The sequence below is a fragment of the Triturus cristatus genome, chromosome 7, assembly GCF_964204655.1.
Source record: "Triturus cristatus chromosome 7, aTriCri1.1, whole genome shotgun sequence".
NCBI lineage: Eukaryota > Metazoa > Chordata > Amphibia > Caudata > Salamandridae > Triturus > Triturus cristatus.
Window position 1 is genome coordinate 819,940,268 of NC_140590.1, and position 19,644 is coordinate 819,959,911.

Genomic DNA, 19,644 nt, shown 5'->3' on the forward strand with positions numbered 1-19,644 from the left:
TTCCTTTCACGGCTAAAACTACAAATAGAATACATTCGCCGGCTCCTTTGTTTAATGGCACACTCTATCAAGATAGGTAAAAATGCAAAGGCTGGGAAAGACTTTGGAGAAAAACCTATGAGTTGGAAGCCAAAACTAATTATAAATCGGTGATTAAAACATATCATGCCCTCTGTAAAGCGGCAAAAGCTTCATACTATTCAGATAAAATCACAAAGACCCAGAACTGCTCAAAAACTCTATTTGAAGTTGTTAAAGAATTGTCTGACCCTAGTAAATGGTCCCCTGTTGCTCTCTTGTCTCAGCCCCAATGCTCAGAGTTAGCACAATTTTTTATAAATAAAGTGACCACCATTCAAACAAAGTTAGAGGCTAACTCGAACTTCCATTCAGAACCTACCGTCATCCCTGGGTATGCCTTGGTAGGCTCAAAAAATTGAGTCTTTCATCCCTGGGTATGCCTCGGTAGGCTAAAAAAATGCAGTCTTGGCGACTGTTGGACTGCAATGGTTTTTTGTCCATCTTACAGTCTACTAAATCAGGATCTCCTTGATATGGATCTGTTACAAGTGGTTATAGATCTGCTTAATTGCTCGATCGAAGAGGGCTATATGCCACAAACATGGAAACATGCTATTGTTCTCCCACTCTGAAAAAAACCTAATCTTGATCCTATCATATGGGCGAACTATAGACCCATTTCTCTACTGCCTGTCTTTTAGAAAACCTTTTAAATGCAAGTTTAACCACCTATACCGAAGCTCACCAACTTCTTCACCCGTCTCTGTTGGGTTTCAGAAGGGGTCATAGCATGGAGTCTGCCTTACTAGGGGCCACAAGGCACCTAAGATATCTTTTGGATGAGGGCAACACTGCTGCCTTGATACTGCTGGATTTGAGTGCAGCTTTTGACACAGTGTCTCACTCTATCCTGATGGACAGACTGAGGTCAATTGGCCTGGAGGGCACCGCCCTCGCGTGGCTGATCTCATTTCTGAAAGCAATATCTTTCCAAGTATTTTAGGCAGATTCTCGATCTGGGCCCTGTACTCTCTGCTCAGGAGTTCCTCAGGGTTATGCACTGAGTCCCTTGCTATTTAATCTTTATGTGCGTCCATTAGCAGATGTGGTGGAGAGCTGCGGCAACACACTAGTCTTGTATCCAGATGACACCCACATTATATTTCCACTGTCATCCCCTCAGAAGCACCAGTGCTGAGACAATTAATTATGATCTTAAGCAGATTGCCACCTGGATGGATGGCAATCTGCTTAAATTGAACAGTGACAAAACTGAGGTTTTGATCATGGGTAGAAATCCTCAACTGTGGGGTCTTGAGCACTGGCCTGTTTCCTTAGGCTCTGTACCCACTCCTTCTCATAAATTGAAAAGACTGGGCTTCTGGTTAGATGAAGCTCTGTCTATGAGCCCTCAAGCTGCCATAGTAGCATCTTCCTGCTTTGCAGTTATGAAGTGGGTGAGGAAAATTAGTGGGATTATTCCTCACTCAGCAAATAGATCACTAATTCAGGTCCTTATTCTTTCAAGACTACATTATGGAAATGTTCTCTACTTTGGTGCGGATAAGGCTACCTGTCGTCTTCAGGTGGCGCAAAATCCTGTGGCTAGGCTTCTTGCTCGACTTTCGAGTAGGACTGCAGCCTCCCCCATTCTCCGAGTGCTACACAGGCTACCGATTGGACAAAGAGTACAATTCAATGCCCTCTGCTTTATGTTTAAAGCTAAGGCAGGGCATGGCCCGAAATATATTCAAGAGCGGGTCTCTCCTTATATGCCTTCCCGAGACTTAAGATCCGCCAACCAGGGGTGATACTGTGTGCGCAGAGTACACCGGGTACGTTCGGGCAGACATTCTTTCACTTATTTAGTTACAAAACTGTAGAACACCCAGCCTCAGTATATGAGAAACTGCACTTCTCTAATGCAGTTCCACAAACTTTTATAAACATGGCTCTTCTAAAAGTAGTGTCTTCAGGATCTCCTTGCAGTGTTTAGCGCCGGGAAACCCGATGGGTAGCTGTGTGCTTTACAAATGGCAAATAATAATAATTCAATGGACTCAGTTAGCACAATCTGCCTCATGAAGCCAGCATTCAGAGGGGTAGAATTAGGAGCTATCCAGGACAGGAAATGGCGCCTATTGGCTACTTCAATAGCCTAAAGACCTCTGGCTAGTGGCGAGAGCAGTGTTAATGGGCAGGGGAGTAGAGTGGGAGTATTCCAGACAAAATTGCTTGGAACGGAAATTAACGCTGGGAAACGTATATAGACAGTGTTGTTCACGTGGCACACAGGTCGGAGAAGGGCTGGGCTAAGATTGAGCAATTTAAGAACTACCAAATTGGTGCCATGCTGCTGTCCTAATAAAAATAAAATGGTACTGAGGTAAGTCATAATTCACTACATTGTTTTTAACCCACAAATGACATTTACTATGAGAGTGATAGTTGATCTGGGCAGTGGTGTAACACAGGCCCCCGCAGCCCCGCGGTGCGGGGTAGCCCCCGAGCTGCAGGTGGCCCCCTAAGCACAGTGCTCGAGTCCGAGAGCTCCTGATAAAATCCAGAGCGGGGCTCCTCGCTGCACCTTGCAGGGAGGCCTCCTCAAATTTCGTTACGTCCCTGGATCTGGGTGGAAATTCTAGATTGTCTGGAGGTTGCCTCATTATGTAAACTACAAGAGGGTCTTAAGAATCCAAGAAAAGTATTGGATGCACATGGAGAGGTGGGAACAGGAAGGTAACATAAGGCAAGCTGATTTGCTCTTATTCAGGAACCTACCAAGTGCTTTGTCTCTCACCCTCGCTTGGGCAGGGTGCCCTTCCAGCTATGGGTGGAGCTATGATCTGACTAGGGCTCACCTGACTGGTGCTTGACCAGCTTTCAGTTTGAGGGGGTCTTTAGGCATGAACACCTGGTCAGATTTTGTCTTCCCGTTGGCCTAGGATGAGTAAGTGGATTCTGGGCCTTTTAATGTTCGTGTAGTTTCTACTAAGGGTGCAACCCTTTATTGCTTCTCTACATCCAATATACCTTCATGGGGTGTATTTATTCAACATAAGACTGTATAAAAGAAATAAAAGAAAACTGTGCTTCGCTACTGTCATGAATTCCATTTCTTGCCCCTTTGGTATTCTTCTACTCTTTGAACAGTGGATTACACATTTCGCTGTATGGATACTGGGCCTTCTCTTATTAGCCCCCTTTTTGGTCTACGGACACATAGCACCCCGCTGCCGCTATAGTCTGTCTCTCACAAACTCTCACCCATCTCACCGCCAGGCGCGGTGTCCCTTAACACAATATCCGCACTTTGTTGGTCATCACGTGTGACAACATTTCCCATATAGAGTTAAAGCAAAAACAATACTCTCCGAACACACACCCTATCCAGTGTAGCTTGCCATCTGTATGCCTAAGCACTATACAGGTGCTATAATGCAATACAAAACAATAAGTAAGGTCAAAAATGTATGGTTAGAATTTGTTGCATATTAACATATGCTTCATTTGAGAGGATTTGCTCACATGTAATATTACAAAATATTGTTTTAATACAATGAGTTAATTGTTTTGTGAGTGAAATTTCATGTTCAATAAACGCAAAACTCATCCAGCTTAAGTGCACAAATAGCTTTGTAAATCTGGCATAATGTGCAAGCGTGCTTGCAGTGCCAGGCGGTAGAGAAATGGGGAAAATGTACCATGTTCCGCCATTCATGAAACTGTGGAACGTGCAGTTCAATGACAATGTTTTATCATATAGTGCAAGTTAAGAAGGTGTGGAGAGCTGTCCTTTATTGTTCTCTCAGGAGTAACTGTCCCTCAGTTAACAATTACCCGTGGTACAAGACTGTCAGTAGCAGTAAGTGTAGAGAAGGCTGGCAGAGAAAATGCTGTTCTAGAGGGATTGAAGGAAAGCGTAGAAAGTGGCTGACAAGTGGTTAGAAGATAACTGATACACCTCAAGATAGTCAGAGTGGGCTAAGCACTGTCCTTTTGGTTCTTATTTAATGCTTTACTTGGTATTCTCTGCCAGTTCTGGGATTTCCAAATCTCTCTTCTTTACTCTTCATGGTTCTCCACATATCTTTTAGAAAGTCAACTTCTTTATCCTGGTGATTTTGTGGTAGAAGAACTGTCCACCATCTGTGATTCGTAGGTAACATTAATATCTGCTCATCTGGTATTTTATTGACTACAGAAAAGACTACATTGTATAATGTGTAGCAGGGACCATTTTGGCAACAGGTCATTTTTCCTCTTCTTAAACAATTATTAGCATATTTTCCCTAAACATAGCAACCTACTTTAAATTTGCTTAAAGTTAATTTTCACATTCAAACTTTCAGAAGGTCGACTTAGGAAAAAAGGCTCATGATTTGAAGAAAAATGCACCAATTTTTAAGGAAAAATAGATGGTTGATTCACAGTCCTTAATGTCTCCTTCCAATGTTTTTAATTCAGCTCTTGTTGCTTACATCCAGACAAAGGAAAAGTAAAAGACTACTATTTGCCTCATTCAAATTTGTTGATCTAGATTTTTGCCCTGTCCCATTGCAACAGAGAATATAAAAGATGATGTTTCTACTCTTTTGAAAATCAAAAATATTGACATCTCCTTCTCTTTCCAGATTAATGACTAGTGTCTTATGTCACTAATCCTAAAACGATATGATGTTAACTTTTAAAGAGATCACACAAAGCAAAGCAATCAACTCTATAGCTAATTTAAAACCCTCATTATATTTCTCAGACCTGATCTCAGCCATTTTGCTAAAGGACAACAGCACTTCTATCACCCCTTTTTGGATGAACCTTATCAACACCTCCCTGAGGCAGGGTTATCACTGAGGGCCTCATTTATCAGGTTTTTTGCTGTAGGGCAGTGCAGCAGGCCTTGCTGCTGTGCCGCCCAATGGCAAAAGAAAAGGGCAGGAGTGAGCTGAGCTGTAGCTATTAGATATGGTGCATTCCTGTCCTTTTCTGCACAATGGGCTGCCTGCGCCAACGCAGGCTGCTTTGCACTGTGGTGCAAGGGTTCCTGCGTTGCAGAGATGCGGGATGATTATTTTTGTGCAGGAAGGAAAACCTTCCTGCACAAAAACAATCACAAGAGGCTTTTTCCACTTTCTATGTGTGTTGCAAAATGCATTACGCCATCGGAACGTCACAAATGTGATGTTCCTGCGATGCAAAATTGCTGCTAGGGCCTGATAAATGAGGCCCTCAATGTCTTTTAGTAAACTCACCAGTAGATGCTGGAGATCTGAACATTGCCTGCGCTAAGACTAAGCTGTTCCCAGTGAAGGTCGTGCGGTGACAGAGGTAAATTAATTCATATTATAAAACAATGAATTTGATGATCTACAATTGGTTGCACCTGAAAATCTTCTTTCTGTAATATATCGTACCTCAGATTATCAGTGGCAAACATTCTTGGAAGTCTTTCCGGCTCTGAAATTGATTGCCCTAAATCTTTTGCTGCCACCTGGACAACAAACTAAGGGCCAGATGTACGAAAGTTAGGAATAGCAATTTCCTAAAGTAGATTTTTTTTGTGAATCGCAATTAGGAAATCGCTATTCGGAATGTATGAAACTCTTTTGAGTTTCATTAGCGATTCCCAGTGGGTCACAAATAGGCCTACCTCATGAATATTAACGAGGTAGGTAACAGCAAAGCAGCATATCTGTGATGCTTTTATAAAGCAATCTTTTTTTTAATGCAGCCCGTTTTCCTTATAGGAAAAGGGGATGCGTTCAAAAAAGAAAAAATGTAACGTTTATGTTTCCTTTTTTAGGAGCAGGCAGTTAATGAATGAATGCCAACATTAGTGTGAATGAGTGGTCAACCAAGTGAATGGGACTGCATATATTATTTATTTAATGGCCGAGTGAATATTTCTTAGGTAGTGATTGAATGATTTATGGATTCTCAGTCATTGTGTGAGGGCAAGTAGCTCAGTATAAATAAGTGAGAGTGATATTTCTGTGTGTTTGTGTTCATGTCAGTGTATGCGTCTGTGTGTGTGCGTATGTCTGTGATTCAGTTAATTCAAGTGAGTGAGCCAGCAGGTTAGCTAGCCAGTCAGTGAGCTAGTTAAGAGTCTGCCAGTGTGTATCTTACCTTAGAGGGCACTTACAAGGCCGGGTGCTCTCTAGTGTTCACGGCTAGGTCTAGAGTTTAAATATGAGTCTCCCACCCACTTCTCTCAACTAAGTCACTTCCTGTTACACAATCATCAAGTAGAGGCTGAGGCAACATGCAGTAATAGAAGCAAGATGGCTGCTTCTCTCATATCCCTCTACTCACTCTATCCTTTTCTATCCACAGTGTGGTCCCGAAACAGCAAGCCAGTGCATACCACCATCCTGAATCCCCATATTCATCTGATGGGAGACGAGTCAGCTTGTATCGCCTACATCCGCATCACTCAGTACATCGATGCCGGAGGAGTACCACGCACAGCGCAGTCCGAGGAGACCCGCATCTGGCACCGTCGGGATGGCAAATGGCAAATCGTTCACTTCCACAGGTCTGGCGGCCCATCCGTCCTGCCGCAGTAAGGAGCTTCCCTTAGGTCACTCACCCATGTGCCGCCTGTTAAATAAGGGTAGTGAGACATCCGAAGATACATAGATGCTGTTTAATCTCCATATCTAACATGGCTGCCCATTCTATACTTACATTTGACAACAGAATCTCCTAGCTTTTCAGCTTTACCCTTAATTTCACTGAATGATTGTTCCTCCGTGTCTGCCTCCGTGCATTTCTTCAGTCATTTGGGATTTTTGATTCCACCTGCAATTACTAGACAATCTTTTTGCCCTCGCTTCTCTTTCTTAGCAAAAACGTGTTTTTATGCTACCCATGTCTAGTCTGTTGTATAGAAAACATCACATTGTGTGCACTCAAAGCAAAGAGTTTGTTTTCACTGCCTAATGTTTTGCCCTTGGATTGCTTGGGTGTTTTTTTTAATAGATTTAAATGCCTATGTCCCACCTCAATTTGCCTTACTTCTCCCAAACTACACTTTCAAAGTCTTCGTCTGTATTTCTCGCTGTTGACTCTTTTTACATGCACCTTTTGTCATCTATCCTTAAGACCGAAGATCAGTTTAGCAGCTTTTTTCCCACTTCATAGTTGTTCAGTTGGTTTACATATTGTAATTGTGATTGGGTGATAACCCACTTTTGAGCTTAAGTTTAATTAAGTTACAGTGCCCTGCTGATGACGACAGTGCATGTGTGGAGGCCTTGTTCCTCCAGCCAACAGGTAGGCCGCCTGCGTCTAGCATGCAATCATGAGTGACACCTACACAGATATATGTTGTTTCTCTGGCGTGCCTGGGGCAGTCACTCCAGCCTTTAAGCGCTTGGGCCTCGCTCGGCCCCCGGGGTGAAATGGTGCAACACTATATAGTAGAGGCCGGGTGGCACTCTACATCCTATCCAACTTTTACCCTGAAACAAAAATCACACTGTACCTACATCATGCACACATAGTCTCGGAGCAACTGGCTTGGTTCTGGGTTAGGGTGAATGCCATACCTCTCGTTCCGGACTCCTTCCTCTCTATCGCCAACCTAGGGTGTGGCCAAAGTAAGTGACACTATCACAGAGCCTCGGGGCTGCTGACAACTGGGGACATCAGGCCAGCCACTTGCTGTCGTACATTGCTGGTTGTGAGGGCTACTTCTGGTGCAAGTACTGGGGTTGGTGGCCAACTGTTTTTTAGACACCCTCTCATCCTGTTCAGTGTTGTCGTCTCATGTGAGGGGAGTACTCACTTGAGCCAGGAAACGTTCCTGAACTTGGTAGTTCACCCCCGCTGTGCGATGACCATAGTCCCTTGGATGTCTAAGACCTTCCAGACCTCCTTCTCAATTGGTGTATGGAATTTTCACCCAGGGTGGCGATCCGGCATGACTACTTGATCATCCACAAATAGTGCCGGGGCAGCAGCCTGCCAGGCCTGACTGGCTCGGTTGTTGATGTTCCTCCTTCTCTCTTGTGTTGCCTGCACATCCAAAATAACTGGCCTCCAGCTGGGTCCCGCAGGGATGCTGTCCCGGGTAGACCATCGCAGCAGCAAACCCAAGGGTGCACAGTTCGTGGTGCTATCCTGAGTCTGCCGATATGCTCACAGGAACTGATGAAGCCGCCCTAATCCACTCCTAAGCGGAGCACTCGATTCAATGTGCGCATAAAGTGCTCCACTTCCTCATTTGTCTGGGGCCATTGTGGTATCACCTTTCGGTGCATTATGTTGAGTGAGCTCAAGAAAGTCTTTCCCCTGGAAACAGGGGGCCCATTGTCAGTTTTGATTTCTTCAGGAAGCTCAGGCATGGCAAAGATTTTCTCAAGGACAGGCTTTACCTTTGAAAATGCAGTGGACTGCACCAGTTCCATCAACAGATACTTCCTGTGACTGTCCATTAGCACTGCTGCGTTTCGCCCATCCGGGAAACTGCTGAAGTCCATTCTGATTCGGGACCAGGGGCTCAGGCAGAGTTCCTCAGTTATTATGGGGCAGGCCATGTTTCCCTGCTGGAAATCGTGCAAGCATGACAACCCTGCAACTTTTCATCTACCATTGTGTCCATTAGCAGGTACCACACTTTGCCACGCAGTCATGCCTTTGTTTTCACCACGTCTTGGTTGTCCTGATGTGCTAAATCAACTACCCTGGCCCACAGTTATCGGCGCGCCATGTTGCATCTCGCCTGCAAAAGCAGTCCTTCGCTGCTGGCACTTAGTTTATCTCTGACCTTCCAGAGTTGAGTCATCATCACCTGTTCGATGGGAGTCAGCAATCATGCGCCCTCCAAAAGGTTCTTCTACTGTTTCCGGGAAAGTGCTTCTTTGACCTTGGATCGACTCATGCCCGACATGGCCGCCTCTGCAGCATCCTCAATCAGCAGTGCTCGGGCATGCATCAAGGCAAAATGCTTTGTCCGTGTGTTTTATCCATTCCCAGGTGGCATCTCACTATGTCAGGGCTCTCAGGGGCTTGGACAAAGGGGCCAGGTTTGGAATGAACCAGCCACAGTAGGTTGCCATCCCAATGAAGCTCCTCACCTCCATGGTGCTCTGTGGAGTTGATGCTTTCCGTATCGCTTCCACTTTCCTGGGGTCCACCCTCAGTTCTTCTGTTGAGAACACATACCCCAAAAAGTTGATGGAATTCTTGTAGAAGGAATACTTCTTCTTGTGGAGTGTGAGCCCACAACTGGCCAACCTCTCCAGTGTCACTCTGAGTTGTACGCAGTGTTCTTCCAGGGTCGCAGAGAAAATCAGGATATCATCACGGATGTTTAGGACATCCACAAGGCCAGAGATGGTCTCACAGGGGGTTTTCTGGAACACCTCTGCTGCCGAGGATATGCCAAAGTTCAGCCTCCAATATCTCCTGAGGCCCATGTATGTCAACAATGTCGTTATGTAATAACTGGCTTGATCCAACTCCAGCTGGTGGTAACCAGCATTGAGGTCAAGTTTGGGGAACCTTTGTGTGCCCCTGAGGTCTGCCACAGTATCATCCATGGTCGCGGTGATATGTCGTTCTTGCCAAAAGGCTTTATTGGATGACACTTGTCATTAAAGAGCCTAATTGATGCAGGCTGCTTGGGTTTGGGTGCTATCACAAGGGGCGAGACCCATGGTGTGGGCCAAGTGAGATTCTCAATCACCCCTTGCTGCTCCAAGTTGTGCAGTTCCTCCTCCACTAACAGCCTCAGGTGGAATGGCACTCTCCAGTTTTGGACCACTGTCTGCCTCACAGTCTCATTGATGTGCACCTTGGTGTTTTTATAGCATCATAGTCCTTTGAAAAGCTGAGGAAACTCCTGCATGATCACTGTGGCGTGTGACTCATGGATCTGCCTGACAAAGAATACCAGCCCCAGGTCTTCTGCTGTGTGGCAACCCACAAGGGTACTGGTGTTGCCTTCGGTCATGTGGAAACGAGCCTTTGTCGATCTGCCTTCGCTCACAGCCACCACTTTCATCACACCTACCAGCAGCAGTGGATCCGTACCCCTATATGTGTAGGTCCTTGCTCTGATTTGAGCAAGTATGGGGTGTGGTACTATCTTGTTGAGCTAGGTGTTGGCCATGATGTTGACTGATGCACTGTGCACTCTAAATCTCTTATGAACGTATTTCCAATCTCCCCAGTGCATATGGGCAGTGGGCACTTTCGGTTGCCTTTTCTGCCTGCAAAAGAGATGGTGAGCACTGCATTGTCTTCTCTTGGAATCTCAGACTGCTCAGCAGGGGCTGGTCTTTTGGCTCCTCCTCATCAATGGACAACTGTTCACGTTTCTCAGGCCTTTGCCTTCACTGCGGCACACTTTAACGAAGTGGTTCAGTGGTCCGCAGCGAGAGCACACTCACCCTCATGCAGGGCAGACATCTGGTGTGTGGTGTGCAAGGCCACAGTTTCTGCACCTGACCTTCAGTTGTCATGGAGAATTAGGGGTTTGTGGCCAAGCAGGTCATCTCTGAATATCACCTACGTGCTACTCTTTCACCCTCCCAGTGTGAGACGCAACTGGCGGGGCCGCCCCCTTCGATAGGGCCACTTCCATGTCATCTGTGCGGCTGTTTGCCAGCTCATGTGACCATGCCTACACCACAGTAGCATCCAGAGTGATACCTGGCTGGTGCAGGATATGCATCACAGGATCGCCCTCAGGTTGGTCAATGTTGCTACATGTGCTTACCAGTTTCCTAAGGCATGCGTAAAAGATGTTTATGGTTTCATCCTCGGCTTGGCTGGACCTGCCTCAGCTTAAACTGCTCTTAGACTGTGTTTATCGGGGTCAAAATTACTCTGTCTATGGTGGTAAAGGCGGCATCAAAGTCCACATCACCACGTGTGTTGGGTTGGTATTTGAACAGTTCGTACCACTCCACCCCTCCAAAATAAAGCAGTAGCGATCAATTCACTGCTCCATCTGATTCACTTGTGGCGATAAAGTAGTGCTTTTAACCTCCAGACCCATGAGTGTCATCGCAGCATAGCTTTTGCTGGGTCTGCCAACTCACTGAACTGCAGCAATGCTGTGACAGAGGAGTATATGCGTGTGTGGAGCAGGAGGTGGCAGGGTGGAGCCTGTTGTGGCTGAGACATGATGTGAGTCTTTTACTGGACTAGTACAGGCGTGTACGTAACCGCTGTGCGAGCCAAGCTCATGCTGGGCTGACTGTCCTTGTCTTCTGAGCACTGCCGTGTCGGGACCTGACGTGTGCTGCCGGCCGCAGTCTTAACCCCACGTGTTGGGGTTAGGCTTGCAAGGGAAAGCCAGAGAACCTTCAGGGAAGCACACAAGAGATGAAGACCGCCACAGCCCAGCATGTGTCCTGTTCAAACTTCTTTATTGTTTTGTTTTTTCTGTCGTTCTGCAGTGCTCCACTTTGTGGCAGAGCAATCCTTTATAACTGGGAGGCATCACACAGTCGCTTTATTAGACTCTGCCTTTATCAGACTCCAGAAGCATTCCCCTCAACGCTTGCATATGAATCCGTGTCAGCGCGTGGCTTTAGGGAAGGGTGTCGGCTGTCCGGGAAGGGTGTACCTCGCGCACCAGCAGTTGGTACTGTTTGTTTTCAAGACAAGTGGGCTCCTGAGGCACCAATAGAACCCAGGGATGTCACAGGCCATAGAGAGGTGCGTCCCAGCACCCAGGCAGCAGTTACTCAGCACTAAAAAGCTGTTATGGCACTAAGATGTCAACACTAAGCAGCCATAAGATGTCTAAATAGTGTGATATCACTTCGATTTCCCAGCATTTCTGTGGGTCAAAATCAGTGATACTAACCCCCTTGGAAAAAAGGACGTCAACTCCCAGCATGCACCAATGGTAGGAGGCAGAAATCCAATGTTGAATTTACTGGTGCCAACAACCACCAAAGAGCTTTTCAACATTGTTAAGGAATTCTCCAACCCGGCTGCCAGTGAAAACTTCACACCCTCAAAGGAGCTGTGCGGCATTTACACCCACTTCTTTCATGACAAGATCCCAACCAAATACAGAAACTTCGCACCCCAACCCACACCTACGCTCCTCCCTCTTCCCCAGTAGATATGCCACCACTGTAACCGACTCAAACCACACACTGACCACCTGGAACATACTCTCCCCCAGGACACCACCTCCACCATGACATCCATACTCTTGGGAGCTCCCTCAGACCCATGCCCACACCACATCTTCAACCTCAGAAACCAAAGGATTGGCCAGGAACTCGACACCCTACTCAATACCTCTATCACTACTGCAACATTTCCAGATGCCTGGAAACACGCTGAAGTCAGACTACTCAAAAAACCCTCCACCATCCCCAGCGAACTCAAAAACTACTGACCAATCTCCCTGTTCCCATTCCCAGTGATGGTACTGGAAAAGATCATCAACAATCAACTCATGATACACCTGGAGCAGAACCAGCTACCCAATGCCTCCCAATTCAGCTTCCGCAGCAATCACAACACCAAAACTGCCCTGAACGCATCCACCAACAACATCTGAACCTTCCTCGACCAAGGAGAAATAGCAGCTTTGATTCTTATCGACCTCTTGGCAGTCTTCAACACCGTATCCTTCAACACACTGATCGAAAGACTCCACCACATTGGCATCCAAAGGGACTTTCTCAGATGGATCACCTGCTTCCTCACTACATGAACCCAGAGGACCAACCTCCTATCTTTCACCTCTGAACCCAAGGAGATCACCTGCTTTGTCCCCCAGAGCTCATCCCTCAGCCCCATGCTCTTCAATGCATATATTACCCCGCTGGCCAACATCGTCAGATCCCATGGTCTCAACATAATTACCTACGCAGACAAAATCCAACTTCCTCTCACTCACCTGCGACACCACCACCACGAGAACCAACTTCCATAAGTGCATGACAAACGTCGCCGACTGGATGAAGAACAACTGCCTGCAGCTTAACGCAGACAAGACAGAAGTACTGATTTTTGGAAACAGCAGTAACACACTCCCTTCAACCACGCCAAAAACCTCAGAATCATCATTGACAATCAGCTCACCATAAAATCACAGATCAACGCCGTCTCCTCTGCCTGCTTCCTCACTCTGCGCATGCTAGGTAAGATCTTCAAGCGGCTACCCCTACACACGAGACTCACTATAACACAAGCCCTCATCATCAGCCGACTGGACTATTGCAATGCCCTCTACGTGGGAATCACCGCACACTTTCTACAGAGAATTCAGACCATAAGAACGCCGTAGCCAGACTAATCCTTAGCCTACCCTGACAAACCCACATCACACCCCACCTCAGAAAACTACACTGGCTCCCCATACAGAAGAGATGCCAATTCTAGCTCGTGACCCACATCCACAAGACTCTATACAACTAAGGACCTGCCTCCATTAACCACATCCAGAACTCCCCCCAACCATCGAGAAGACTACGCTCCACCTCCCTTTCACTTGCCCATACTTCCCACATCTATCGAAGCAGAAGTGGAGGACGATTCTTCTCCAACATCGCAGCAAAGACCTGGAACAGCCTCTCCGTGCACCCCCAGACCATTATCTCAGTTCCTGAATTCCAAATGGCCCTGAAGACCTGGCTGTTTGAACAAGCCTCCAGGGCCTGCAAGCCCCTGGATACCCTATTGTGTGATTAGCCACGCATTGCAAATCCTGATTGATTGATTTATACCATGCCCTGGATTATTCAGATTTTCCACAGCATGGGTGGGTAGAAAATCATGATTTTATAAAAGACACGGAGGCTGATATTATGCATATTTCTTTAATTGCAACTCACAGCAGCAACACCAAACAATGTAAAGAATTTAGAAAATTTGTTTAACATTCCAAAGTCCATATAATCCTGTGCCAGCCAGCCATATTCCTTCTTTAAGCTGCGAACAAGTCAAAACATTTACTCCATTTCCAAAACTTTATAACGTAAGTGAAGAAATCCAGAGAACGAAAAGAATCTCTTCCGTAGATTACTTCTTCACGTCACCACCTGAAATTCAAGAACAAAAAAAATATATAAATGGGAGGGAAAAAACACAGGGAGGGAAAATATCAGCCTCCGTGTCTTTTATAAAATCATGATTTTCTACCCACCCATGCTGTGGAAAATCTGAATTTTATGGCAAGGCACGGAGGCCAATATTATGCATTTTTAAAGCCTTGCCATAATATTCCCTACAGGACAATCCACAGGCTTAAAATAAAACTTCTTAAACACAGAGTCAGAAGACCAGTCCGTGGCGGCTAAAATGGCTGATAAACCACCACCCAAGATGAAGGCCTTAGAGGCCATTGCCCCTCTTGCAGAATGTGCACCAAATTTATTTAAATCGATCCCTGCTCTATTCATGACCTCTGTGACCCAACGAGACAAGGTAGGGGTAGATACAGCCTTATGTGGAAACTAGAAGGAAATGATTAGTTGTGTTTCTGAAATGTTCCTAAGAGATTCAGTCCTCCTTTCATACTCACGTATACATCTCACAACACATAGCTTTCTACAATCATCAAAACTCGGATAGAAAATTGATCGGGACATAGTCTTGGTACAAAGCGACGTCCTGTGATCAAAGCTTTCACGTCTGAAACTCTCCTGAAGGAAACTAAACACAACAACATAACCAGTTTCAAGGAAAGATCTCTGAGACTTAGAAATTCATTTTCGTACCAACTCGCCAACTCCTTCAAGACGATGTCAACGTCTCAAAGAGATAAATATTTTGCCCCAGGAGTGGCTTTAATTTTATCACTTCTCAAGAGTGTCCTAACTACATCGTGCTGACCGATAGGGACGCTATCTACCAGTTCATGACCAGCTGAAATTGCTGACCTTCCAATACTAATGGTACTATAAGATTTTCCTTTAAGGAAGATCTCTGATAAGTAGTTAACAACTTCAACTAAAGGAGCTGATACTAGATCCAAATTCCTCGAAGAACACCAACGAATCCATCTCCCCCAAGCCAACCTGTAGGCCTTAGAGGTCCCTGGGGCCCATGAGTCTTTAATGAGTTTTGAAGCTTCCGGAGATAAGCCTGACATTTGCCATGCTCTCCCGAAATCAACCAAGCCATTAGGTTTAAATCTCCCTGAAGAACTAAGTCGTGAAAACCCCCCACTGCGTTGGTTAGCAGATCCGGAACATTCGGCAGAAGTACTGGGTCTGCAATCAACATCTCCATAACATCTGGGTACCAGACTTGAGACGTCCAAAAAGGGGCTATTAGAACTATGTCCGTTCTGTTCTTCTTTACTTTTAATAGGACTCTCTGAATGAGAGCAAAAGGGGGAAACATTTAACAAGGAGACTCGTACCAAACTTGGGTGAGGGCGTCCACTGCCTCCGCAGTTGGGTTCGGTCTCCAACTGTAGAACCTCTGAACCTGTGCATTGATTCGATTTGCAAAAAGATCCAGTTTGAAAGGACCCTACTTTTAATTCAAGGATAAGAATATTTGTCTGTTTAGCCTCGAATTGCTGAAGTCCTTTAGCTGCCGTGAATTCCAATCCGCAATGGAATTGTTTTTCCCCGGCAAGTACTGAGCTAGGACCAGGATGTTTTTGCGTAGGCAGAAATACCAAAATTCTTTCACTAAATATGCTAAAGCCTTCGAACGAGGACCCCCTAGTTTGTTCACATATCTTACTGCTGAAATGTTGTCCATCTTTAAAAGAATGCAACATTTCACTTTGTCCTTTGTAAAACTCTTTAATGCAAATGAGCCTGCCAGGAGTTCCAGGTAGTTGATATGCATTTGGCTCTCTTTCCTTGTCCATTTTCCCCCGGTAGTCAATGATCCGCAGCTGGCACCCCAGCCCTGAAGGCTCGCGTCTGATTATATGATCATATCTGGGGTCAGGCCGAAGATTGCCTTCCCGTTCCAAACCACAAGATTCTCTAACCACCAAGTTAGTTTCTCTTTGGCCTCTGAGTCTGTTTCGATTTTCTGAGAATAACTCACCCCACTGTTCAGGTATAAGGTTCTCATTCTCTGTAGTGCACAGTAGTGAAGGGGAGCTGGGAAGATCGCCTGAATAGAGGCCGTAAGAAGTCCTATAACTCTCGCAACCTGTCTCAGGGGAACTCAAACACATGCTAGTAATCTTCGCACCTCTCTGCGAATCTTCCTGACTTTTTCCATCGGTAATTTCAATACACAATCCATGGTCGAGATCTGAAAACCAAGAAATACAGTCCCCTGACTGGGTACTGGACAAGATTTCTTTATATTTACTATGAAACCCAGATCTTTTATAACCCTTACTGCAAGAGTCGTGTGTTCCTGAGCTTGAACCTTGTCTACTGACATTATGAGAATGTCGTCCAGATAAATTATTAGTCTTATTCCCCTTGACCGTAACCAAGCAGCTATGGGTGGCATCACTTTTGTGAAGCACCAAGGGGCAGAAGTCAAACCAAAGGGAAGGCTCTTGAACCTCACATGGTCCCTTTCCAAAGGAATTTCAAGAAATCTCTTTGATGTACGCAAACTGGAATAGTCAGATAGGCATCTTTCAGATCCAGGCGAGTCAACCAATCTCCTTTCCTTAAGACATCTCTCAGCATGTGAATACCTTCCATTTTGAAATGGTTGTTTTCTACCCATTCATTCACATCCTTCAGGTTTATTACAGGCCTCATTGTTTTGTCTTTTTTCTCTACCAAAAAGAGATTGCTTACAAACCCAACACAAGAATTCTCTGCCTTTTCTATGGCACCTTCGTTTTCCAATTCTAACACCTCCTGAGTTACCAATTCTTCTTGTTCCTTTGCGAATCTTAGAAGAGGAGGTCTCCTTACCTGAATCGGTTTGGCGACAAAATCTATTTGGTAACCTGAAACTGTCTGTAATACCCAAGGGTCCGAGGTAATTTCTTTCCATCTGTCTAAGAACAGAGCAAGTCTTCCACCCACCTTTACAAGGGTAGATAAAGGGTCGTTTAGAAAACATACCTTGGAATCTTGATCTTCTTTCGCCCTTAAAGCGACCTCTTCCTCCTCTCTGTCTCTGAGGGTAGAAACCTGGGAAATTTGAGGTTGAGTGGTAACTTCCACCCCTAAAGCCACCTCTTGAGAAGGAGCCTCTTGAAATACCAGTTCTGTGGCCAGGGAATCGGCCCGCATCCTCCCGGCCGTGCCAAAAACTCGTCTAATGTCCTTCTGAACTTTTTGGATAGAGTTAAAAGCCCCTGTGTATTTGGCCATTTCTTTTACAAACTCTTCACCAAAGAGTAAGCCATTTACCGAGTGTTCAGACTCTTTTCCAGCAAGGTCTGCCAATTTCGGGTCTATTTTCATTAGGAGAATCTTTCTCCTCACGATTCAGAGGGAAGCATTAGCATTTCCCAATAAGCAGATGGCCCTTTGGACCCATTGACGTAAGCCCTCTACACTTATTATGCCCTGTTGAGTATATGCCTCCTCGCAGATATCAAACATTTTATTCAAGGGGCCAAAGACATCAAGGAGTCGGTCTTGGCACCCCTTTAATCCCTTATCGAGGCCCCTTCTTGGGTCTCTACCCATTTTATTAAGAAAGGTGAGCATCTTAGGGTCTAGTTCGGGTGTGAATGCGATCTTATTGGCTAGTGAGTGTCTAGGGCACTCTGATCTCAAATGTGTCCTGACCTCTTTAGGCATTTCTTTGCGAATCCAATACTCTACGTATTGAGCCACATGTTTAGCCGGCACCCATTGTGGAGAGAGTGGGTGCTGGATTGTATTAGGGTTAAACATGAGCTCACCAAAGGGATCAGTAACTTGACCTTGAGAATCTGTGTCTTTATCTTTCTTAACCTTTTTGTAAGGGGTGTCATCCTCATCCGAGGATCCAAAATCTGAACATGAAATTACAATATCCCCGCTACTCGAGGATTCGTCACAAACAATTGCCCTGTGATCACCTTTTTTGGCCTTTATAGCCTCAGTCATACCGGCCTTTATATCCTCTTTCATGGACTCTTTTTGAGTTTTACCCTTAATGCCTTTCAAGTTAAAGGCACCTTCATTAAAAATTATCCTTTTTTGAGGCCATATGTTTTCTTTTGCGGACCACTTTCTTGCCCGAACCACTTGCATGAGGTTCTTCGCAAACTTCCTCCATAGACCAAAATTGTTCCTCATTATGAATAGCTTTCGCAAACCTGTGCTTTAATTTATTAACACAATCATCTAGTTTTTTCTCAAGTTGTAAAGCTAGAACAGACATAGCCTGATCTACACAACCCTTAACTTTTAAATCCAGGGCATCATGGTTTCCGTTGTTATTTTCCATCTTCAAAATTAAAACAAAACTCCTCTAAATTTGTTAAAGTCAAAACCATGTAAATACAATCCCACTGAAAATATTACATTTTTTCGCAGAAAATCACTAAAAGAATATTTTGGTTCGCTTTTCTCACTGTATTCTCAGATGAAGTCTAGATGACAGTTGCACTGATGCTCGGTCTGACAAGAAATGAATAATTGGCTTCTGCCACTTTTGCTTGTCCAAAAGATGGCTGCCACAGAGTAATAGAGAAAAGGAAGGAAAGACCAATTCAAAATGGCTGTTGCATCATGTGATGTAAGTACGGTAGCCTATGAGGATCAAAATACATGTAAAACCAAGGGGGAAGTGATGAGGTAATTTCTTTCCCTTAATTCTTAATATTATATAGATCCTTAATTTTAATTCATAAAACATTCATTTAAACAAGGCACTTGTGTAAAAACGAGGTTTCTATTGTGGGAGAGAGGCATAAGTATGTTACAAATGTTTCGAAGTGAAGCGCGCGTTAAGAAATAAATAAATGAATCGCGTAGAGAAGGAGGCGGTTGATGCGTGTTTATCGCTATGCGCGAGACACCGAAAGCTGAAAGGGGTGAGGAATCCGCTTCCCCGGCAGGGTCGTGTCCGGTAAAATAATGAATTTGTGATTAAAGGTTCGAACGGAAGCTTTTGCTCCCTGTTCAAACCTCAATCGGGGTGCATGCGTGACAGTCAAACGAAGCAAAGGTAGCGCGACTCGAGCAAACAGTCTCGCTCGCGCTCATGTGTGAAATCTTTAAAAAGAGTTCCATAATTACCTCAAAATAAAATAACAAGCATCGAGGAGAACAATGAGAAAATGCAGCACCCCAATAAGGTCAAATAATGAATTATTCACTCCCCAAGATTTACTTAAAAACATTAACCCAAAGAGGGGTCAAACAAAACATGAAAAGTTATCATTAAACAGTTTGTAATGTATTACAAGTAAGGCACAAGATGACTTGATATAACTAGAATCACAAAGTACTTATAAAAAAAAAACATCCCATACAATTTAAATGAAGAGTGAAATGAGAGCGAACTTATCTGTGAGCAGCAACAAAGAAGGAATATGGCTGGCTGTCACATATGGACTTTGGAATGTTAAACAAATGTTCTAAATTCTTTACATTGTTTGGTGTTGCTGCTGTGAGTTGCAATTAAAGAAATATGCATAATATTGGCCTCCATGCCTTGCCATAAAATCTGGGAGACTGGGTAGAAGTATTGGCTAAAGGGCTTTCATGATGAGAGCAATGGACAACTCTGTACTAGAGAGTATACCTTACAGCTTAC

The 19,644-nt window shown here is 44.9% G+C and overlaps 1 protein-coding gene across 5 annotated transcripts in view; it reads left to right on the forward strand.

Moving 5' to 3' along the window:
* Positions 1–19,644, forward strand: part of CAMK2A (calcium/calmodulin dependent protein kinase II alpha) — a 614,478-nt gene that overhangs the window by 587,495 nt on the left and 7,339 nt on the right. For 2 of the 5 annotated variants that reach the window (XM_085617723.1, XM_085617726.1), the window contains one exon: positions 6,358–6,586. In XM_085617723.1, the coding sequence (XP_085473849.1) occupies positions 6,358–6,586 (229 nt within the window). Of the gene's footprint in view, positions 1–6,357; positions 6,591–19,644 lie in introns of those variants that run through there. The other 3 variants (XM_085617724.1, XM_085617727.1, XM_085617725.1) reach the window with 2 other exon arrangements.